Below are 25,371 nucleotides of genomic sequence, written 5' to 3'. Positions count from 1 at the left end.
TGGTCTGGACAATGTGCAGCTGCTTCCATTTCACATAATAGTGGATCTCTCACAATCATCACCCTTGTCTTCTCATTGGAACATCTTCATTTTGTTGACTTGCTTGGGGCTGAAAGTTGTTCCTAATGTTCTGGAGATGTTGGGATAATAGAACTATCTCAGTTGGAGCTTGCCTTCTGTGTCAGGAATTTCATTCTGGTCAGCTTAAGTGGCATGGACTTTCTGCTTGAATGCACAATTCTATTAAAGTATTCACCAGTCTGGCCCAACTTCATTAAGGTACTTTAAGGAAAAAAAGAGGAAGTGTTCCAGAGAAAGTAGAAGTGACAGATCCATTCCATTCTAATATAAAATGATATGTAAAACAAACGCTCTGAAGTAAAGACCTGCTTGAAAAACTGTAACGCTTCTGTAAATAGAAATAGTTTTTCCTCTCGTTTCTTTTGTGGTGTAGTGGTTAAGGCACCAGGCTAAAAACCAGGAGACTGAGTTCTAGTCCCATCCTAGGTACAAAGCCAGCTATATGACCTTGGGCCAGTCACGCTCTCTCAGCCCTAGGAAGCAGGCAATGGCAACCCACTTCTGAAATCTTGCCAAGAAAACTGCAGAGATTTGTCCAGGCGGTTGACAAGAGTCAAAAACTGACTCGAAGGTACATATACATATTCTTTTCTTCAGCATTGTGCCTTGAAAATGCTTTTCTGTCAGCAAAAGTAAGAGAAATATAGCAGATAGTTTAACTGCATTCAGTATAGCATAGTATTATAATATGGTATTAATAATTCAGTATACGTATGCCAGTGTATACACAAAAATATTGGTATTTGTCCATAATTGCCTGGAAAGATTCTGCTTATCTCCAGTGAAATATCTTTTGATATTGTTTTTCAGTTGTTCTTCATGGAAATGATCTTGGTTCCTAATATTGTATTGCTGCTTGATTGATATCCCTATTCTAAAATTAACTTAAATACCAAGGATCCTAGAAAGGAGCTGGGCCTTCAGAACAAGGGTTCAGTGGGTTATAAGGGAAATGCAGTCTCTTTTCTGATAACAGAATTTCTTGTGTATAGTACTGGATTGGAGAAAAGATATAGGGGAGTTTAATTATCTATATGAAATGGTGGATCTAGGTTACATTTCGAAGAATAGATTCAGCATGTGTAATTTGGTTCCTTTCATTTTGCAAGTTGCAACTTGTGCTCTTGGGTGGATAAATTCTTGGGAGATTTGAAACTTGGACAGATTCACTGTGTGGAATTCTGTTCCAGCCTCTTGAGTTGGATATGCTACTAAGCCACAGAACTATGGTACTTACAAAGTAGAACACCCCTCCCCGCCATTACTTGGTTGCAATAATTATTGTTACAAAGAAGAATATCAACATTACAGGAAGTTACACATTTTCATTCTGTTATTTTCACTTTGCAAGATACAGTTTTGTGGATTGCTGTTCAGATAAGGCACGCCGTGTAGCTTGCACTACACTAAACAGATTGATAGTGTTTCTGACTCTGCAGTATAACATTGCTATAATTTACGTTTTACGGATTGTGAAGTCTTGCATTTTCATGTTTTCCTTCTCCCTCCCCCCAAAAACCCGGTTGACCGCATACATGTTCTGTTGCATATATTCAGGATATGAGAAAAAAATACAGTGTAAAGTTAATTTTGTTTGCAAAATTGCTCAGCTTCTGCAAATAGAAATAGTTTTCTATGGTAATTTTTTTTCAGCTTGTGGTCTAAGTATCTGAGCCAAGATAGCTGAGGTAGGGCTGCAGTTTATCGCCAGTAATTTGCTCATATCTCAAAGGATATCATTTTTTATCTTTACTTATTCTTTCATTGATCTATTTGCCATAGTCTCACGGCAGCTTATAACATTTTGCCATCCTTAAACTTTTCTAGGAAAGAAGTACCCACTAATTAGAATGTGTCCTATCATCTTGCTACATCAGGAGTTCACACATCTGCATTCTGAACTTGTCATGATTTGTAACAATGGAAGACTGTGAGTTCTAGTCCCGCCTTAGGCACGAAGCCAGCTGGGTGACCTTGGGCCAGTCACTCTCTCTCAGTCCTAGGAAGCAGATAATGGCAAACCACTTCCAAAAAACCTTGCCAAGAAAAGGGCAGAGGCTAGTCCAGGCAGTCGCCAGGAGTCAAAGGGACAAAAACAAAACAAAGAAACCCACCACCTGTTGATATGAAGCATCATTGAAAGCAGGCAGCAACATTCTCTTGTTTGTACTTTACACACAGGATTTCCAATGCAGCGTAAAAAAAATAAATAAAGTAGAGCCTATCTGAATACTGTATATGCTTTGCATGTAGAAGGCCCCCAGTCTTGCAGTTAGAGAATTGCTGGTAAGCAATCATAAGGAATACAAAAAACATTAAACAGATAAACAGAAAGTAGCTTCTTTTATAATAGCTCATTTATTTTTTAATTTCCTATACAATTCTTTTTCACTCCAGTGGTGTTATCATTTTACTAGTGCTTAATAAAATAAACCAGCAAGTAACGTTAATCTCAGAAAGAGAAGAGAACAATATCATACTGTATCTTTCAGCTGTTCTACATGAGTTGGACAACAGCAGATGTCTGCCATCCCAACCTCTTTTGAGATATTTTAAATGCAATACAGCAACTGGCTCCCCACCACCAACAACTTGGGGGCCTCTCCAACTGAGAAACTAAATATTTATTCTGATGGAACGGTCTGCCTAAATTGGGAAATGGCTATCTCACTGGAATCTGTAGAATGGGAAATCCTTATAAAATGGGTTTGCTGCTTTCTTGGGAGGAGCTGTTTAGAAAAAAAAAGATGTCCTTTGATCCATCCAGAGCTCTCTGTTTTTCTTCCGTTTATAAAGACAACAAAATCCCCAAATTTAGTCAAAGGAGAATCTGTCTCTTTCCCTGTCACTCCGCAGTGGATTGAAGATACACTTAAAATGTAATTAATTAACACATAAAATAGCTTTCTCATTGAAATACATTTATTTGCCAGTAAATCAGTTGAATTCAGTGGGGCTTACTCCAGGTATGAGGTTGTACTGTAAGAGACAGAGAAACTATTTTAAAAAAATGTTAACAGCTTATTTACTACCAGAACAGTTCAAGGCGCAGATGCTTTCAGTACCCAGGCTCCCCCCCACCCGCCAAAAAAGGACTTCTGTCCTTATACCTGCTTTTAAAATATTAAAATCTACGTGTTTCTTAATATTCCTGAAATATATTGGTTTATTTCTAGAAACTACCATGGATATTTCTGTATACTACTAATCAAGTGGCATATAACCCACCACCATCTCTGCCCATTCAAAGTCAAGAAAGGCAGTGACATTGTGCTATTCTCTCCCATTAGTTGTCTTGAAAACTTATTTTATGTTCCAAATTCTCTAACCTGAGTTCTCCTCCAAAATGTTCAGTGGATATCAGATGCTATTAAATAATAATAATAATAATAATAATAATAATAATAATAATAATAAGAAGAAGAAGAAGAAGAAGAAGAAGAAGAAGAAGAAGAAGAAGAAGAAGAAGAAGAAGAAGAAGAAGAAGAAGAAGTAGTTCGCCGCTGCAAGAACATCACACAGACTGACTACAACAAAGATATGATAAAGTAGCAGCAATGGTGCATTGGAATATCTGCAAGAAATACCATTTGCCTGCAAGCAAGAACCAGTAGGACCACAAAACAGACAAAGTAATAGAAAATGAAGAAGCTAAAGTGCTCTGGGACTTCAGAATTCAAACAGACAAGCACCTGCCACACAACAGCCCAGACTTAACAACTGTTAATAAGAAAGACAAAAAAGTCTGGATAGTGGACATTGCAATACCTGGAGACAGCAGAATAGAAGAGAAAGAACTGGAGAAAATCATAAAATATAAAGATCTGCAAATAGAAGTAGAACAACTATGGCAAAAGAAAGCAAAGATAGTACCAATAGTAATAGGCGTCTTGGGTGCAATCCCAAAACATCTGGAGCACCACTTGAACACCATCGGCATTGCCAAAATCACCATCAGTCAATTGCAAAAGGCAGCTTTACTTAGAACAGCTTACATCCTGCGACAATACCTTTAACACCATCAAACAACATCTGCCTATCCCAGGTCCTTGGGAAGGACTTGATAGGTGGATAAAAATGCCAAATCTAGTCTAAACATCTGGCTGACTGTGCGATCAACAATAACAACAACAATAATAGAAATCAAGTACATTGCCTTTAGCCAACACTGATGATAAAAATCTTGTAATTTTATTAGAAGTTGCAGGTGATTATAATCTTACAAGACACATTCTCCAATTTGTCTTATATCCTGCTTTGTACTATTGTTTTTACCCATGAACAGACTAAAAATTGATGTAGATATGTAGTATAAAATTTTATACTTTAGGATACTAAGGCTGAGAGTTAATTTTATATTATATGACATCAACCTTCCTCACTTAACACATCTGGAAGATGCCAGTTTGGATAAGGCTCTGCTGTGCAAGCATCAGATCCCACATTTTGTCTTTTTATGTTACTATATGTTGTTACATAAATTATTACTTATAAATAAATGCCAAGGAAATAATCTTGTAAGAAATAAGAGTGCAGCCTTATACATATTGGTACTTAACTGTACAAAAGCTATGCGTTTGTGTATTGCTCCTAGTCACAGAAGTCAGGTTGGCAACAGCATGTAGCAATTCAGCATCCACTTTTTTTGACATTTAATACATACCAACAAGGTGCAAGTAAGGAGTGCCTCAAATCCATCCTTAAAATGTACTTTTGATATTGTGGGGAGTGTGCCAAGAAAACTGCAGAGATTTGTCCAGACAGTTGACCGGAGTCAAAAACTGACTCGAAGTCACATGCTTTTCTACCAGCAAGGGAAATATAGCAGATAGTTTAACTGCATTCAGTATAGCGTAGTATTATAATATGGTATTGTTTCTGAGCTTAGCACAATATGCTGAGTATTGCTAATGCTCACAACAGTTTAGGTTTGGGGCATCTAAAAATATTATCATATAGTTCTGATTGATCATTGAGATAATTGGAGAGATTCTGTCCCATGTGCTGGTGCAATCTGCATTTAGATGGGTGGGTATGCGGGGCTAGGCTTTCCTTGATTATAACTCTCAAACATTGTTCCATTCTGTTCTCTGGAGGCTTGTTATCTTATCACCTTCTAGAAAGTTAATTTGCATTTATAATACTGAAGTGGATTTCATTTATTGTTTACATTTCCTGCCCGTTATTTCTCAATGTTATGCTGTACAATTTAGCAGATGTCCTAAGATTTGGTGAAAATGAAGAGGAGAGGGATAGTATCCACAAACTGATGGCATATCAGTATTACTAGTTGTGCTTAAGATGAGAAGAGTCAAAAGAATGGTGTGTATTTCTTGGTTAAAGCATTTATACCCTGCTTTTCCATTTCAAATTATTTAATACTCAAGCATAATGGAGTCTGTGACATATAGTAAACTGGTTAAAAAAACAATACTACAGCATTACAGTAACATAAAAAAGATGATATCGCCCTGAGGAAAGATCATATCAAAATAGCTAAATCATCATTTACTGCATCTCTGTATAGTAGAGCCATTGTGAATTACTATTTGCTAAGACCCAAGAGTGAATGGACAGGTCCCACCGCTTCTGGCCTTAACGAAGTCTGTATAATAGAAAAATCTGTCTTTGATGAGAAGGAATTTGTACTGAACTTTCCTGAAGGATAGCCCACAAAGCTTACAAAGACAGATGCTCGGCAGTTCAAATTCATTCTTAACCAAACTTATAAAAAAGGTAGGTTAATGAAATAGAGAATGTGTCATGCTTGAGGTATCTGGAAACTTAGGAGTTTGTCCCCAGTACCGGTCAGCGCTTCTCATCTGATACCTGTAGAGATTCTGGTCTAATTCAAATCTCTGTATACTGTAGAGTCTATGTAGGGGGTTGAGCTCTGTCTTATGTACTTCTGTTTACTAAAGTCAGTACTTACAATCATCAGGCTCCTACCCTGATATTCTAAAAGTCCTTGAAAACATAGCTGTTCTCCTGGGCCTTGAGGTAGGATGGTGGTCTTTTTCTCTATTTTCTTGTTTTTTGCTTTTTAAAGTGTAAGCTGTCCGGAGTTGTTTGGAGTCATGCAGCCTCTAAATGTAAATAAATAAATAAGATAAAATCTGAAAACTTGTGTAGATGTACATACATGTTGTCAAGGCTATTAATATCTGAAAACTTCAGCTGGTAAACACGTGAATAAAACAGACTACCTTTGAATCCTACGCACAACTAGCTTCCATAAATTTAGGCTGAAAGCCTTTTAAGGAAGATGCATGGTTCCTAACATGATTTAAGGTCTTTTAAATTTTTTTAAAAAGTCTTTTTGGGAAACAACAACTCTTCTCTGTTAGCTATCCTTTTAAACCATTATCTTAGTAAGGTAATGTCAGTATGAAAATCTTCACCCTTCAGGATGCTTTTTTAATGAAGAGGTTTCCCTTACCTTAGAATTGATAATAATCTCTTCTAGTTATAGAATACGCCAGCATTTATTCTTAACAGTTAAAGTTTTGCTACAGGAGATACTGGAATTCAGGGCTACATGGATTTTTTTCTTCATTCCAAAACTACTCATTTCTGAATTCAAAGTTCTCATTGGGCAAATTAGAAAATACAATCACCAAACTAGGTCACTGCTTTAAAAGAGATAATCTTTGCTGGCAATAAGTTGCCCTTTCACAAGCCTACACCAATTGGCAGGGGAGTCCCAGAACAGCAGCTGAAGCAGAAAGGGCAGTAGTTCTCATTCACAGATGGTAGTTCAGAAGCTGACATTTGCTAAAGTGCAGTTGGAGTCACACTTCTTTATTCCAAAAAGTGTAAGTTAAAGATTGTACAGTCTTGTAAAGGGGGCTAGGCAAATTTGGGAGACGCTGCTTTAGCTGGACCCCAAAATCTCTATAACTCTGTATTTCAGGGCAGGATCTCAGCCAGTTTCAGTTGTACACTTTATCAGAGGCAAGTGTAGGCCAAAGCCATATGTTCCTGCACCCCTCCCCAAAATGAAGATCATCTCTGTGTAGCCTAAAATATATGTCTATAAAATAGTTAATATATGTATGCACAAATAAGTTTATCAGTACCTATATGAATAGGCCAGATAAGTTTGAACGCTGAGATCCATGATACCATTTAGCCCATCAGCCCTGCTTCTAAGGTAGAGCGTTTGTCCACTTCCTCTCCCCTCCCACATACCTAGCAGACTCACGGGTGGGCTTCGAAGCAAAATGAACTACTAGCCAGAAATTTCATTGTAAAAAGGTACTGGAAACTGTGGAAAGCATATATTTTTCAGGTGATCCAAGCTAGTGATAAGGTAGCTATAGCACACTGTCTCTCAAGTCTACGATAAAACTCTTTAGTTGCACATGGCTTGGCTTATTAACTTGAAGCAGGGGCTACAGTTTTTGCCATGCAGCATATACTATTTCTTCCCAGCTCCTTCCACATAATATTTTTCATGTGCATTATTTTTCCCTCAGGGTGGGAGAATTATCCGTTGAGCGTACTGGGAAAAAATCCCATTTGCTCCCGGCTGGCTAGTCATAGTCATTGTGAATCATCTGGGAACAATGAAAAGGTGTAGCCAGGTAGTTCCAAGTGCATCATTTCTAACAGGTATTGTACACTCCCAGAAAAAAAGGAGGAGGGCTGTGTTTATTTTTCCCGTCACAAAGACATGGAAGAAAAGCTCAGTACTGTAAATTAGCAAATTTGAAATAGACTGTGATACAGAAAAGTTCTGTGATATTACGTTTGTTTAACCTAAGACAGTTGTTTTTGCAGCAAAAGAAAGTGTAATATAGCTATTCCTCTAGAAATTATTTTATTTTACGTAACTTCAAGATTATAAGGATAGGAAGTTTGTTTTTAATGCAAGCAGGAATTCTCAAGAAAATGAGCATTAGGCTTGCTATATTCTCTGCTTCTTGCAGAATTACAGCATGAACAATATAGGCTGCAACAAGGCCACGGTAAAATGTTTTTTAATTGTTTTTTCCTGACATAAGAGGTAAAAATAGTCCACATCGGTGTATCCTGCTTAAAATTTAAATTAGTAATTTTATTTTTCCTCCTGAGATTTGTTCGCAATGCTATATACCTTTTAAAGTGTGAGTTGTCCTCTTGGTTTAATATTGTCTATCTTGCTTTACTTTCTCCCTGCAAATACCATGAAATAGCAGAATACAGATTTTCTTTTCCATGCTGTTTTTCCCTTTGGCACCCTGGAAGAATGTTTCTTCATAGCTCATGTCTCCTTGGTGTTAGATTTTCCATCAGCTTTGAGTTCCCATTGCTTGCTGTGCTTTCTTTTCTGAATGCATTCATGTGGCTTCTTTTTACATCCTAGTACTCTGTCCCCTGAATGTTGGCTCTTGATGAATCTCTCTGAGCAGTGCGAAAACTAGAATGTTGGCAACTTGCAAAGAATTCAAATGAAACAGGAGGTCAGAAGAAATAAGGATAGGTTAACATTTAGGTAATATGTTAGAACACCGAACTCTCTGAGCCCTTACAATAGTCAGAGCCATATTGGCTAGGAATAATGATAGTGATTCTACAGCAGATTTGGAGAGCCTCAAGCTGTGGAAGGTTGGTTTAGAACACTTCTGTAGACTGGTAAATACACTTATCCCCACATAGCAAGAGAAGATGGTGAGAGGTCAAAACTTAGTTAAGTTTATAGCACTGGCAAGATTGGAATTGGACTTCATTGCTTATGGTTCAGTCTTTTAGCTGCAGTCGTATAATCTTGGTTCAACATTTACTACTAATATTGAGGGTTTTTTTCATTCATGGGCTGAATCAGGCAAGTCAAGTGTTAGGTCACACATAGAATCTACCAGGTTATGCTTTGCTAGGGCAGAAGCATCTCTGTTCACAGGGGCAAAAAATCCTTTCCATTCTTGCATTGGCTTCACTACACTTGCCTAGGACTGAGGTTTAAAGTGGGGAGGCTGATGGAGAGGGGAGGCCAGGCTTTGCTCTGCAAGAATAAAAGTTGGTTATTGCTAGCCTAGATAAAAGAAAAACAGTCTTGATGAAAGCAGAAAGTGGGGAGAACAGAAAATTTGAGATGTAGCCAGATGCCATTTTAAAACATGCTGATTAAAACAATTATGCAGCTGAACAATCAAAACTGCTAGATCTATCAGACAGGTGCTTAATTTTTAGAATTGGTATGGTAGGGCTTTCAAAGAGAAGCTTCTGGAGGGCAACAGGTAGGCTGATTCATCACCATTGAATACACCTAATGTCTCAGTTCACCCAGCAACAAGGACTCCATGTGCTGTGCAGGAGAATGAAGCAGAAAACCCTCTAGTGCTCCTGTTAATAGCTACCTCCTGCTTTGCTGTTTCCTGTTGTATATCCTGTTCAGTAAGCAAGTTTGGATGCTCCAGGAATCCAAGTATGCAACTACGTGTATGCACAATTGTGTAGGTAAAGAAGACAGTTGGAATGCTGTCAGATGGTAAAAATGCCTATTTCATAGTACAGATTAATTGATCTTTGGTTGGAATTGTAAACAGGCATCTGCTGAAGAGGCAGCAATCATACATTGATCTCGCTTCCTTCCCTACAAGCCTAATAAGAACATGCATGTTGTTTTCATCTTCTGGTTGGCTGGCAGTGATGCTGTATCAGATTGAATGCTAAAATCAAGGTTACTATGGTGACTGAGACTGAAAGCAATGTTTCAAATGTATTTGAAAACAATGTTTTTTCCCTCCAACCTTCACCACCATTTTCTCAGCTCTACTTTCTCCTTACGTATACGGTTCCTTTTCTCTCACTATTTCATTAGAGCTGTGTGAGTGATTTTTTTCAGTTGTAACCTAGCTTCTCAAGTTTCTTCCATTTTAAACTGGATCGTTCAAGACGAATGCTATGCAGACACCATGCTTTATTGCCATAATACATGGAACTACATAGTAGCCAACCTCATCTTAATCTAGCTTGTTTTGCAGTCCCAATCTATATACAGTGGTACCTCGGGTCACGAACGCTTCTGTTCATGACCAATTCGGGTCACGAACAGCACCGTTCGCAAAATTTTGCTTCCGTCCGCGAACTCCGCATCGGGTGACGAACAGGATCCGCGGCCATTTTCCCTGCCGTGACACGTGGTTGTGGCTTCCTGTAGGGGGGGACTCTCCCTCCAAGCAATAACCGCCTCCCCACCCGCCTTCCTGTCCTCCACGCCAGAAGTCGCCTCAAGCAAGGTTAGCGTTCTCTCTCTTCGTACTGCACTGTACTGTATTTTGTTTCATATTTTTGTGGTTTTAAAAAAAAAAAACATATGGTTCAGAACGGATTAACCATAATTACATTGAACCTTATGGGAAAATTTGATTCGGGACGCGACCAAAATCGGTTGGCGACCAAATTCGTAGGGGTCAGAACGGATTAACCGTATTTACATTGAACCTTATGGGAAAATTTGATTTGGGTCGTGACCAATTCGGGTCACGACCAGAGTCGCGGAATGAATTAAGTTCGTGACCCGAGGTACCACTGTATTAAGATTATGGTTCAGAGTGGTAAGCTTGTCTTGTCAGCTCTCCCAGTGAGTGCAGATCATAATACCAATGGCCCATATACTCACACAGTAGTTCAGGATTCCTTCAGGATGGGACTAGAGCTTCCAGGAGCTACAATTAGGTTTCATGGCAAGCACTGTAATTCCCTGAACTGTTGATAATCAGAAGCTGGCTTAGGTCTGTGATGGCCAACTCTCTCTGTCGGGCATTTGGGAATTTTTTTCAGTCCCACTAATGGTGATGCTCAATTTTCCAAAACACAAGGAATTGGAAAAAGCTGTTTTACTGTTTTGTATTACTTTTCTGTCCTTTATTTTGTATTACTTTTCTGTCCTTCATTTTGGCTCCTGGCTCTATTCTCATAACATTCCAATGCCAATGTGCTTGGAATGTATGTTAAATAAAATTTTAATGGAAAGGATAATGTTTCATAATTATTCACAAACCAGACAATTTGCTTGGGAATATTGCACTTTCAAAGAAAAAAAAATGTGATTTTCTAACTGTTTTTATGAAAATGTCACATCAAAGTCTAGAATATAGATTAAATGAGACAAATCCTACTATGTGCAGCTCCATTACGGTCAATGGGATTTATATACAAGATGCCCACAACAAACTTACCTGTTTAGGTACCACACAATTCTTGAGTGGTTTAGGTGGGAGTATCTATCTATCAATCAATCAATCAATCAATCAATCAATCAATCATTGCAGGTGGCAAACTCCAAGAAGATCGCCACAGGTCATTTTAATCACAAGATCAGAACATATGAGAAAAGGCATTTCTTCACATTATAAACCACTTAGGACTTTATAGGTTATGGCCAACGCTTTGAAGCCCACACCCCCACCCCACTGTCTGCAAACCATTGTAGATGTACAAGTAGAGTGGTATGTTCAAAATGGCCAATTTTCAAAGGAAGCTCCACATGTGTAAGACATTGCAGTAATCCAGGCAGGAGATTATCAGTGCATTAGATGATTGTGTCCTGATAGGGTCTTGGAGGAAATATATCAGCCAAAGATGGTTAAAAGCATGGAGTGTTTCAAGCTGACAAGATGTGAGCAGTGAGCATCCCCACACTGTAAGCCTGCTTCTTATAGAGGTATGTGTCTTCCAGATAGACCAGATTGGGCTATTATTATAAGTATTATGAAACTGGTATAGTGTAATTTAAGTACTGAAGTTAAATTTGGATTGTCCAGCAACAAGGTTGAGAAGCTGTGCCAGAACAAACCAGTTTTTCTGTCCTATCTTTCCCTCCCATCATGAGAGCGTACAATACTCTCAGCCGTCTACCTTGCTTGTTGCTATACTTTCACTGTGCCAAGAGGCAAAAGCAAATACCAGGTGGCAGAATTTGTAATATGTATACCTGAAGATAATTAATGAAAATGCAAGCCATATAATCATCTCGGAAAGGTATGGCTGGGGGTGATGAGAGCAATAGTTCAGCTGAATAGCACTCCGCTGGGGAAGACTGTCATAAAAAGAACAGCCTTTTGAATCTGCACTTGCTCTGACTAGCCTCGAATTTCATTTCTGAAACATCCACTTCCATCATCAGGAATGAAGCAGTGTTTCAAAAGCCAGATGTTGAAAGCCCTCTGTGGTTATGCTTATGGTTGGTATAGTTCCTTTCCTTTCTTGCACATTGTGACCTCAGTAATATACATGGATTCAACAGGCTTGGAAATATGTTTTTAAATTGAAAGAAGCCAAATGCATAAACTAGAAAAGCAAATGCTGATCTTTCATCCCTCCTTCAAGCCTCTTCACGACTTGTTTTCATAAACAGGGGGAACAAGTTGGCCCCAGATCTAGCATTAGTGGGAGATAGAAAACTAACTTCTCTTTGTGCACATCGGATGATTCACTTCTGAAATCTCTCAAGGCCAGAGGTTACTAATTTGCCTATGGACATGTGGCTGTCTGCAATGACTTCTGCAAAATTGTGACAAAATTGCTTGTGTGCTGTGTTTATGCTTTGTTCTGAAAACTGAGTATACTCGACATGTGCAAACACATAGTTTTTACAAGGCATCCCATGGTGTGTGTTTTTCGTGTTCAGCATAATTGTGCTTTTGCTTTTATTGCCTTTATAAACAAGTCATGAGAAGGGGAAAAGTGATATACATAGTGCTAAAACTGCTGCCTCTGAACACTGGGCATCTTCTTCAGCATCCTCTCTGGTTTCTGAGATTTCAAAAGATATTGCTCATTCTAATTTGTCTAAATACGTTGAAGCTAAACCCAACATAAATAGAAAAGTGACTTGTACATTACCTTATCGTAACTTCTGAATAATGGGACTCTCTTTGGAAAAATGCTGTTTGCATTGTGGAAAGATGAATTGCCCTGAAACAAGATGTTACATGCAACCGTCAAGGTTTTTTTTTTTTGCTCTGTAGTGGTCTGACTGCCAGATGCATAGCTTAGGCACACCGGCAGTATGGAGAAAGGAAAACCAGTTTAAACTCCTTAGTCACCTGCAAGCTGGCGTGTATGTTTCGAAAGAAAGAAAGAAAGAAAGAAAGAAAGAAAGAAAGAAAGAAAGAAAGAAAGAAAGAAAGAAAGAAAGAAAGAAAGAAAAAGACAGACAGACAGACAGAAAGAAAGAAAGAGAAAGAAAGAAAGAAAGATGTATAGAAGAAACCAAAGCAGGTAGACAAAAAGGGGTTTCTTCTAGGCTTGGCAGGAGATGCTGCTGGAGTGAAAGGTGACTAGGCAGTGAAAGGTAGAAAAGCGGACGTGGCAGCTGTGAGATTGGGAACTGGATGGTCCATGGCTAGGGAGAAGAACCTGGGAAGAAGCCTGAGGCAGCTGAAGGCAAAGAAGGAATCTGCAAAAAGCCAACAGAAACAAAAATGTACCCCTAGATTGTAGACAGTGGCAAAGCAAACTCCAAGTGGTTCAGGGGCTGGTAACTGATCAAGAGTATGTTAAGAAGGAGAGACGTTATTAGCATTCCTAAGCCTGTGTTGTAGATAAGGAGATGTGGGAGGAGGAAGAAATCAGTAGCTAAGCATTTTGTATTATAAAGTAAGGGAGTAGTTTAAGTCATTTAGTTAAATTCTGTTAGTATACCTTATAGGTAGATTTTGTTAGTGTACGTATTTACACTGATGCTTGGTCAGTAAACACACACACACACACACACTAATAGAGCTCTAAATTCACTGTGTGCACTTAAGCTTCTATAGCAATAAATAGCACTGCATTCATTTGCTAGTTGCATGTCTGTATATGGCTTCATTCCTATCCATTCTCACACACTGACATACATTACCACAGTCTTTAATCTATTTGAGATCAGCAAGGTACTCCTTGATATTTCAGAGTGATGAACCTCCATATTTGAGCTGGCATGTTTGAGTCTGTTACGGTAAGACATGGGGAAGTTGTGAAAGAAGAGAGAATCAGCAATTTTGACTTCTAATCAGTAATGTGGGTATTGTTCATATTTGTGATTTCACAATGAAAGTTAGCAATTTGGAATGTGTACACATTTTCCAGCTTTAGCTATATGAGAAAATGTTGTTTTATTTCTTTAAAATGTTAGTATCTAGCTATTATGGCTTGAGAGAAAAGTATGAAATTAGCAGGCGCCACGTAAAACTGGTTCAAAATCAACTGGGGATTTACAGTAATCGAAGAGCTACCTAGACAGTTTGCTCCAATTTCTTTGAATCTAATAATTTTATCTCAATCTCAGCGTCTTCCTTTTCTTGTTTGTGCAAGCACTACTATAGTATGAAGTCATCATGTGCACATTCTAAATTATTTGGAATATAGAATTTGAATTTAATCTGTTCAGAAAATATGGTAAGTTTTGCTTCTCCCAAATGAATTTATCTTTCCTTCCTTCAGACTTGTAAAAGCACAACAGATGCTTTTCCCTCCACTGTTTAAGCTATGTGGAGTCATACTTTGTCAAGATCAACTGTAGAAATATTGATTCTGCTCCCAAAAGTCATATTTTTCCCATTAGAAGAATCCTCAATGGAAAATGTAGGATATGCAATCAAAAGGCAGAGTTGGAGAAAGGAGACCATACAAAGAAAACTTTTTGTCTCTGTTATCTGTTTTATATGGTAACAACACCCAGTTGGACTATAAGGTATTTTGGTTTATTTTAATGGATATTTGAGAACACAACCAAGAAAAAAAGCAGCAAAAGAAATAAGATTTACAAGCTAAATAAAATTGGATAAGAATTTTCAAAGTAACATTGAATTAGTTTTGCATCTAGAGGTGATCTTATATCAATTTAGCACTTCAAGACCATTCTTAAAATCAAAATAAATATTCAGTCATTAATAAAGAAGCCAAAATAATAAAAATCATCAGTCAGAATGAAGAATTCATAACAATTCCTATGTAATCTAAGAAAGTTTATCCTTATTCTAATGAATCGGACACAATCTAATGTTTTAAAACTTTACATTAAGGGAAACCCAGTTCTTTGATGCAGTACACGTTCACGTGCAGAATTATAATCCATAAATAATTTCCAAGTTAAATGTGGTATCTGACTTCTTTTTCAAATATGAAGTCATTGATGTATACACCCACAACTTTGTCTGCCATTCTTCTAGAGAAGGAAGTATGGATGATTTCCAGTAAGAGGCATTGACTATCCTGGCAGCTGTTATCATATACAAAGCCTACTCCATGTACTTTGTAGAGATATAAAGTTTGGTGATGTTTAGCAGAAAAATAGGCAGGAAAGAGAATTCTATTTTTAAGATCTGTTTCATTCTGTAATAAATCATCTTCCAAAATTGTTGAACCTTAAACGATTCCCACCAAATATGAAAAAAATGATCTGACCTGATAGTGGATTTCCAGCAGTTTTAATATCTTACTTTTTTGCAGGTGGAAATACAGTTTGGCTGTAGAAATAGTGAAAGAGAGCAAAAGCAGATTATGCTTCCAATAGGAATAGAAACTAATATCAATAGAAGAAGATAATATGTGTAGCTCAGAGTTGAACTGTGGAGTCCCTGGGGTTCTCTGAGCTTGGCATATAAACTGTGGCATATAAACAGAGAGCAAACCCCACTCCATTCTAGCACTGAAGATGTTATCTAGCCAGGTAATGAAATGTTTGCAAGAAAACAACCAAGCTCAGAGAACCCCAAGGACTCCACAGAAACTAATATTGTCCCAAATCCAGATAATATTAGCTACACCATTCTAGCTGATCAAGCCTTTCCTTTATTTCAGGGTGCAAAATATTTTTCAAGCCAAAGTCTGCACTTAGGCTTTGGGTGGTAAATTGGGAAACTCAATATTAGACAATATCAGATTTGTTAGAGAATTGTGAGAAGGGTGTCCATTTCCCTGCTCCACTTGAACCCAGGATAGCATTTGGTAGAAGGAATGGGAAACTGGGAGTGGTAAATTAAGGAGGAGAAGATGGGCATTATCTTGAGATAGCAAAGGCAGAATCACTAGCCTTTGCTATCTCAAGATGTGGTGTAAGAGCAGTAGCCTGCTGCTTTCTTGTCCTGGCAACTTAGGCCTGGGTGTGGGGTGGGGACTGCTGTTTTTGAGGGAACTGTGCTATCCTGACCCCAATCCCAGTGATTTACATTATATTGCTCTCTAAGCACCTGTGATCTGTTGTGGCTTTGAGGTGCATTTATCTAAGACTGCTAATGCCCTGCAAAAATAGCAGATTAAATAAGCAAGGATCTTTGATGCAGCTTACGGTGGTGAAACTAAAGAAATATTAAATGTGAACAATGAATGACTTTGCTGTTCTAATAGTACCCTGATCTGAAAGAACATATGTGTGATTTGAAATAACATATGTGTGGCTTTTTTAAAAAGCAAAAATCTGTCAGATAGGTAATATTAAGAGCACAGTCTTAAGCATTTTACTCAGATAAGTTCTACGGAATTGAAGGAGCCTTTTCACCTAGGATTTTGAACAGAAATAAAAAGCTAAGTACCAGTGATACCAGGCTTTAATTCTTTTCCCCTAGAACATAAGGGAAAGAATTATAATTCTGATGAAAAGCACAAGAAGAATAATATACTAGTAGTATAGGTCTGGTTTGCAAAAGTGAAAAAAAATCTGTCAAAGCTTTTTAAAAATTGTGCTTTAAAGGGTTTCTTCTCATTTTTCTGACTTTTCTTTCTTTTGTTATAACAAATATTTAAAAAGACAGCTAAGAAAAAAGAAGAAAAATAAAGGAACTAAAAAGAAATGAGAGCCAGTTTGGTGTAGTAGTTGAGGTATCAGGCTAGAAACTGGGAGATGGTGAGTTCTAGTCCCGCCTTGGGCATGAAGCCAGCTGGGTGACCTTGGGTGAGTCACTCTCTTTCTCAGCCCTGGGAAGAAACCAAGGGCAAACCACTTCTGAACATCTTGCCAAGAAAACTGCAGGGACTAGTTCAGGCAGTTGCCTCTGTGTGTGTGTGTGTGTGTGTTTTGTAAATATATATATATATATATATATATATATATATATATATTTTACAAAACTGCATAAAATTGAATGCAGGTAGTCCTCATTTAGGGACCACAACTGGAACTGGCAACTCTGTAGTTAAGCAAAGCAGTTGCTAAGTGAAACAGCAGTTGTGCTTATAATCTTCATCTTTCCTTTGCTTTACAGACCTGTGAAGGTCGTAAATTTGAGGATTGGTTGTAAAGTTACTTTTTCATCACTGTGGTAACTATGTGATTGGTCACTAAACAAGGCAGTCACTAAACTAAGACTACCTCTAATCAGTATAAAGGTGACCGTGCATCGATTTAGCAATTTAAGACCATTGTCCAAATCAAATCAATAACCATTATTAGCCAAGGCCACCAATATAATATAGCAATTAATAGAAATTTCTCTCTAATCTGAGGAAACCTGTCCTTATAGCAAAACCTAGTATTTTAAAATCTCACAATAGGAGAAATTCAACCTTTGGATATAGTTCAAGTCCATGTGCAGGATTATAGTTCATAAGTGATTTTCAGGTTCAATTAAATTCAATGTCAGACTTCAAAAAAAAAATACAAAGTTATTATTGTTTACACTGATGTAAACCCATAGCTTAGTCTGCTATTCTTCCAAAGAAGGAATTATGTGTAATTCTCAGAAAGAAACATAAAACTATCCTAGCTGTATCATGTATAGGGCCAGCTCTGTATACTTTGTAGGAATATAAGACTTAGTGTTCTGCTTAACAAAAAAAAGAAAAAAGCTGGTCAGAAGTTGATATTTAAATTTGTTTCATTCTATGCTGAATTACCCAAAATTGTTGAGTTTATGACATTGCTACCAAATGATTATTGCATTTCCTGCATTTTTTGAACATGAATTACCTGTTTTGACAATCAACATTGTGGTAATATACTAATAAAAAAAATAAAAAAACAAATGTACCAATTTTTCAAGAAATTATAGAAGAGCTTTTAAAAGTATTTGAGGATATTTAATCAGCTGACTTGTATTTTTCTAAGGAGGGTTTCATTTCTAGCCACCCAGAGTAGTTAATCTTGTAGGAATCCCTTCCTCTTCCATCTTTCTGCTCTGCAAGGGGGTGGAAGGGTCAGGCAAAGGCGAGATTGCCTACAGAAATTGCTTACTTTTTTTCTCCCCTCCCCCTTGCAGAGCAGAGAGATTGGAGAGGAAGAGATTTCAAGAGAGTACTGTAAGCTGTTTGCGTAATGCTCCCAGCCCCGGGCTGTCAGTGCAGTCACATTACTTTCGATGTGTAGAAGAGCAAACAGCTTACTCTTTTGTAATCTCTTCCTCTCCAATCTCTCTGCTCTGCAAGGGGGAAAAAAAGAAAAAAGCACAGGTCAATGTGTACTGACTGTAATGGTGATCACATGACTGAGGGATGCTGTGAAGGTGGTAAATGGGCTGTAAAGTTATTTTCTCAGCACAGTTGTAACTTTGAACGGTCGCTGAACTAGTAGTCGGTAAGCAAAGACTACCTGTAGTCTTGAAATAGAGAGAGAGAGAGGATGGATGGATGGATGGATGGATGGATGGATGGATGGATGGATGGATGGATGGATGGATGGATGGATGGATCAATGTGCGGGACTCATTTTAATGAATATTATCCATGTCAGTTTGTAAGTAAGCCTCACTGAGATCAATAGAACTTACTTTAGTGTGTGTACAAATGCAGCCTGAATTTCCTAAATTATATATATTAACAATTATTTAAAATGTATGCTTGATTAGGTTTTGTAAATATATTTTCCCTGGATATTTGCCAGAACTAGATTCTCATCAGAAATTGGTAAATACTCTCTATTTAGTCTGGCTTTCAAAGCCAAAGGTCATTTAATCAAAGTTATGTTTTGAGCATAAAGCCTCTAGCTATATTTGCGGTACCTATCATAAATAAGGCTTTTCCTACAATAGAAGTAAGTACTGATGCACTTGGACTAGTACAAGAGAATATGTTTTCCAATTTTGGACTCAATTATGGTGTAAAGGAGAGCAAACAACTTTCTGTGTTGTTATATACATTTAAAAAGAATATAGGAAATGCATAATACAAATACAAGTACAATGGTACCTCAGTTCACGAACTTATTCATTCTGCGACTCTGGTCGTGACCCGAATTGGTCACGACCCGAATCAAATTTTCCCATAAGGTTCAATGTAATTACGGTTAATCTGTTCTGAACCATATGTATTTTTTTTTTTAAACCGCAAAAATATGAAACAAAATACAGTATGAAGAGAGAGAACGCTAACCTTGCTCGACGCGACTTCTGGCATAGAGGACAGGAAGGCGGGTGGGGAGGCGGTTATTGCTTGGAGGGAGAGTCCCCCTCCCTACAGGAAGCCACGACCACGTGTCACGGCAGGGAAAATGGCCACAGATCCTGTTCGTTACCCGATCCGGCGTTTGCGAACGGAGGCAAAATTTTGCGAACGGAGCTGTTCGTGACCCGAATTGGTCGTGAACAGAAGCGTTCGTGACCCGAGGTACCACTGTAGTAATTTAAGAGAATATAAAGAATAGATGCTATAGATAAAGAACCAATTATAAGTAGTGAAATATGGGTGGATAGCCAACAGATCTGAAATATCATATGACTAATATATTCTATTACATCATTAAATGCTTATAATACTGTGACATTTCATTTCCGTTTTCTAATCGAAACCTGTTGCTATACAATTTTAAGTTAAATTTGCTTGTTTAACACAAGTCATTAAAAAAGAAAAAAAGATGAACTATAGGTGATGAACAGTACACAATACAATCTAACAATACTGCATATTGTGTGTAAATTATATGTTTGATATATAAACTCTAATACCCTTATTTTCATTGTGGCACAGTTCCATGTATAAATTTGTAATCTAAAAACAGTTTCCAAATAGAATTGAATTCTGCACAAGATTTCTGACTGTAGAAGAAGGGTAAGCAATGTTTGGAGCCATTGGGCATACAGGTAGTTTTTGGTTAACTATGGCAATTGGGAGTGGAATTTCCATCGCTAAGCAATGCGGTCATAAAGTATGACATCACATGACCACGCCACTTAGCAATGGCAGTTCCAGCACTTCTGGTTGCCATCATTAAGTGAATCCCACAATGTTGTTAAGCGTGACATCATGTGGTCGCCATTTATGACCTCGTGCTGGCTTCCCTATCAAATTTGTTTGTTGGAAGCAGTGAAGGTCACAAATGGCAATCCCATGACTGTGGGATATTGTGACATCATAATTGAGTCACCAAGCACCTGGATCACAATCACCTAACTGTGGGGATGCTGTGAAGGCCTGAATTTCAAGAACTGGTTGTAAGTATCACTTGTTCAGCACTGTCGTAAGTTCAAACGGTTGCTGAGCGAGTGGTCATTAAGTGAGGACCACCTGTATTTGGAATTTTGAGAGCATGTGATGAGTTCTCACAAAATGTTTGCCACTGGCATTATTCCCCATGCCCCAAAAAGCCACACAGTGGAGACAGCCAATCACAAAACAGCTGTTTTGATGCAATTACTTCCTACCACTGAATCTCACCTTCCTTCCCAAGTGCACTCTCTCATCTCAGCTTCTCTTAATCCTTTTCGTTTGGACAGATGAACATATTTCTGAACAAGCACCTACCATTTTAACTTTCAAGATATTCCTGAGCATTTTGCTTAGCAGCCTGACAGGGCCCCATTTTTTATTAATTAAAAAATTCTAAACAAATTTAAAGTCATATTGGGTGGGAGGCTGGCAGGCACCTTGGTGGCTACTGGCTGCCTGCTCCTGCCCTAGAAAGTGCACAGCTTTGGGATGGTCATGTGAGCAGAGAGAAATGTACATTGAGGAAAACATATTTCTGCACAAATGACATGCATGAGATGTTTGATACCTGTATGTAACTTTTAACATGCAACACAATTCTGAAACTTTTTAAGAACTGATTCCTGCTTACCCAGAATTGTGCTGCAGTAGTGGACTTGTATGCAAGCCCACTTCATGGAACTGAGGCTGGGGGATATTATAATTAGGGTTATTGTAGATGAAGGTATGTGAAGGAGACTTGTTCCTTCCTCTCTTTGGATGGGTTTCCTGTCTATAACTTTCCTGATCTCAAACTAAGGAATGCATAAGCCACAGTTGGCCAATGATACAAGATGCCAGACCTAATTGTCTTGTCAGTTCTGTGACTAAAGTCATTCTTTCTTCCTTTTCTTCATCTGCCTGTTCTGCTCTAATCTCTGTCTGTTAATCATGGCCTCTCTAGTGTTATGAGGTGGCTTCTCAAGTTGAAGATAGTTGGTATTTAACAGCGATGCTTTGTATAATTATGAAATTCACATTGTGGTGCTCTTTGCAAACTTCTCAAGTGTCTCCTTCCTCCCTCCACAACACATCCTTTAACCCTTCTTCCTTCAGGATTTAATCATTTTTGTTTCATTTTTCTCTCTTCACCTACAGTGAAAAACGTCGCCTGCAAGTAAACATCACCAACCCTGTCCAGTGCAGCATGCACGGGCGAAAATGCAGCATCTCAGTGAAAACCAAAATCAACCAGTCGGAGCCAAACTTCATCAAGGATCGGACAGATTTCATCCTCTGGGTGCCTGAGAATTAATATTACTCTCCCACTAAGCAGCCTTTCACATTCTTCTGATGCCTTCAATCTTGGTGCCTTCAGTCTTGTGCAGGGAGGGAGATGAAAGTGTTTTTCTGTGACACACCTAGACCTTGTTAAAGCTCTGTGAATCAAGACCTTGAGATGCTCCCTCCATTAACCCAACTATGAGCTTAAATGATTGTCTGATCCATTTTGTACCAAAGTGTTTTTTATTAATGAATTCCCCAGATATATAAAATTATTGTAGAACTAATAGCTGAGACTGCATTGGGAGGAACCAAAGGCTTGTGTAGGAAGAAACAGGAGGAAACACTTTGGATTTTACAAAGACCAAACCTTAATTTTAAATGGGAGCTATATTTGGGGGAAAGAGATTTTCTATAGCACAGGCATAAGAGGCTGGAAGTTACTTCCCTCTAGGCTGTTCCATCTCTTCAGTCTTTTTCCCAAGGAAGTGTCATCTGACCCTCTGAGAGTGTTCAGGCTGGGGATTCATTGTTTTGTTGGGTGGGTTCTATGGTGCAACCCAAGGACTTGCTGAACATACACTGTATTCCTGTATAACTTCTCAGTGGGTCTGGCTTGTAACATATTAGCAAACCTTCCCCTTCCTATTCCCCTTCCCTTTCTAGTATTCAGCTTGGCTCAGATTCTCCTTAAGGATTGGCTTTCAGATGCTGCTTTTACTACAAGCATTGGAGCCCATAGCTTGGGCCAGTATATAATGTGCTTCCTTTGAATGATTCCAGCTGGCATCATTCTGGCCAGTGTAGACCTGAGTTGCCTTTTGTTGCTTGTGCAGCTCTCTGCTGAGGTGTAGAATGGCCTTGTTAACAGGGCTTTGTTTCTTCCTGTGCCAAAATAAACATGTTTTATTTGACTTTGATGGAGAGCACTTCCAGCATCTTAAAACAAGGAGGAGATGTGCTATTTTGGACCACTTAGAAGTAAGCAAATAATTGCAAACCTGACACTGCTGGACAGGTCAGGACTTAAGTACTTATACTGCACACAGCATAAAGCAGTGATAATTGCTTCAGTATGTCTGCTTTTGTTTTAAGTGTGAGAAGGCAGTACTTCCCATTTCTGTGAGCGGGGGTGCAAAATGGCAAACAACCATTGCCTAATTAGCTAGGTGGAAGAAGTCTTATTGTTTGCTTCTGAGTCATTCTTAAATATGCCCCATTTCCTAAGTGGGACTATCTGCTTCTGCCCAAGATGAGTTTTTGCTCTTCTTTTCTAATTAATTTCCCAATGAAAAGGATTGCTATCTCTAGTCTTTTCTTTTCCTGTTGATTGGCCCAATCTTCTAGTATCGTCAAGTGCTCTTAAAAGGGCTTCTTCAACAAAGTGCCTTCCAGATAGGGAATCTTAGCTTAAACCCCATAATTCTCAGCCAGAAACCATCCGCGAGGACACAGAACACAGAGGGAACACGCAAGCAGAATGAAGGAGTTGCCCTAGAAAATCAATATAATTATAGTTTATAAAAGTCTCTTCACGTGTTCTCTTGTTCATTCCCCCAAATGCCAGCACATCCATGGTGAAAAGCAAGCAGTTGGGCCTTCTTCTGAAAAGGAAGTTGGCTCTTGATCAGTCTAGCTGCCCAGACTGAGCATTTACAGTCCTTTCTCTACTGCCAATAGGAAAATGGACCACCTCACCTCCCTGTTCCTCTTTTCTCTGCTTCTGTCTTACCAAAGTGCTTTCAAACGTTTACTTTCGAAACAGCCAAATTAGCCTCAGAAATTTTAAAATGAGCACTTTTATTTCATACCCCAAATTAAAGGCTAGATTTGAATGATGACCAAATTTATGAGAACTGTATGGCAGAGGAAATCTTTCCATACAAAAATATAAATCTACTAAATTGATTATACAATGTGTAATGAAGTATTTTGATTTAAATGAACTATCAGTATTTCTATCTTTCTTGATTTGTGTGTACGTTTGTGTGTGGGGCGGATAGAATACAGTACTGTTTGCATCCACAAAGGTAGTTTCTGCTACCAGAACAGGAAAAGGTAATTCTTTCTCCCCTCTGTGCACTCTCAGTTTGCTCTGCAGGGCACCCAGTCGCCAGGGGAGTGTTGAGAGTGGGCAAGGGGGCTGCAGAGGAGAGGGGAGAAGAAAGTCTAAGTGTATGAGCTGCTCATGTGATACTGGATTCTGCCTTATATGTATGTTTCTAGGTTTTATCTATAAATTAACTATTTCTTAATTGTATGCCTGATTTTTAAGCCCGAGGTAATAGTGTAATTAATATTTTAAAATAGTTTATACAGAAATGTGGACACAAGCCCTATTCATAATTAAGATGTATTTTTGTTTACATAATTGAAATAAAAGGACTCTCATTTATACCCAACTCCATTTGCATGATTTTGATTCTGCATTTTCTGAAGTTTATAGAAGTTTAACAATTGAAAACAAGTTTAAAATAATTTCTAATTCCCTGTAGAAAAATTAGCACTGAAAAACATTCACTAAATTACTGAGTTTGCTAAGAAACTATCTTGAACTCTATTTTGGAAGGGCAACATGCTGTATCTTTTAAATCAGTAAATATAACAGATGTGTGGCTGTAGGACAGGTGTATGAGTGGGGGTTTTTTCCATGATAAACACTTTTATTATTTCTCTTGTACAAGTTTTCTGTGCCCTGTATCCCAGTTCTCCAATACACCTGCAGCTGACTTATTTGAAATCTGTAGCAAGATTATTAATTACTTAACTCGAATAAATGTAAAAATCAATTTCTTTGTAGAATAAATAGGTCATTCTTTAAAATGTTGGATAGAAAATATGCTTTTTTCTTATGTAGTCTGATTGCAAATTCAAAATACTGTAGATTTCACATGATATTCTATGAATATTCTGGGGATGAGCTCAGGGGGCTAGAAGGCAAAACCAGGGTAAGAAACCCAGATTGAATTCCCTGCCTCATCTCCCACATATCTCCCCATCCCCACCTGGATGTCCTGACCTGCCCCAGATCCCCCCCGAGATCCCAACACCCCTCTGTCCCCAAGACAGGGAATCCCCACTCCATCCCCCTCTAAGCCCTCTTGCTCCAAGGAGGGATAACTGAGTTCCCCAGACTCCTCAGCTCTCACTCTCAGTGCCACCGGAATACCCAAGGATCACCTCCAACTCTCACCTACAACACCCACTCACCCTGCTCTCACCCAGGCAGGAGTGCTTTCCACCCATGGGAACTATGGGGGCAGCGTTTGAATTCAGACTGATCTGTACATATATACTGACGTTGTCCAAAGACACATAAAGATAAAAAAAGGCAAGATATTCCTTTTCCCACTGTGCATGCAGTTTTATTTTCCTTATGTTACACAAGAATGTGCTGAGCAATGACTTTGTGGCCCTAAAATGCAGAATTTGAAGCTAATTTTTAATTATAAACCGCTCAGAGTCACTTCTTCATGAGATGGGCAGTGGCTAAATTTAAAATATAAATAAATATATTCTGTGGTGAGATCCTGCAATCCTAGCCTTGATGGCTTTGGGGGAGGGAAGAAAACCTGTCTTGCCATACTAATTCTTGCAATTAAAACATCAAATAAGTGGGGAGTGGGAGAAGTGATCACAAATAACAAGGCTGGATGTCAAATTGGAGTTTTAGAATAACATGCAGTATCAAAGTTAAGAGTG

At 38.4% G+C, this 25,371-nt stretch overlaps 1 protein-coding gene across 1 annotated transcript in view; it reads left to right on the top strand.

Annotated features, from left to right (window-relative positions):
* The window catches only part of MYO1D (myosin ID), a 143,447-nt gene extending 119,383 nt beyond the window's left edge, over positions 1-24,064 (top strand). Inside the window, exon 22 of the mRNA XM_088143365.1 lies at positions 21,544-24,064. Coding sequence (XP_087999491.1) covers positions 21,544-21,700 — 157 coding nt within the window. The 3' untranslated portion in view covers positions 21,701-24,064. The remainder of the gene's footprint in view (positions 1-21,543) is intronic.
* Positions 24,065-25,371: the final 1,307 nt, after the last annotated feature.

This window comes from Python bivittatus, unplaced genomic scaffold, assembly GCF_059951505.1.
Source record: "Python bivittatus isolate LINGU-HERP-01145 unplaced genomic scaffold, Pbiv_v1 ctg000410_np1212, whole genome shotgun sequence".
Classification (NCBI taxonomy): Eukaryota; Metazoa; Chordata; class Lepidosauria; order Squamata; family Pythonidae; genus Python; species Python bivittatus.
This window is presented reverse-complemented; position numbering and strand designations above follow the sequence as displayed.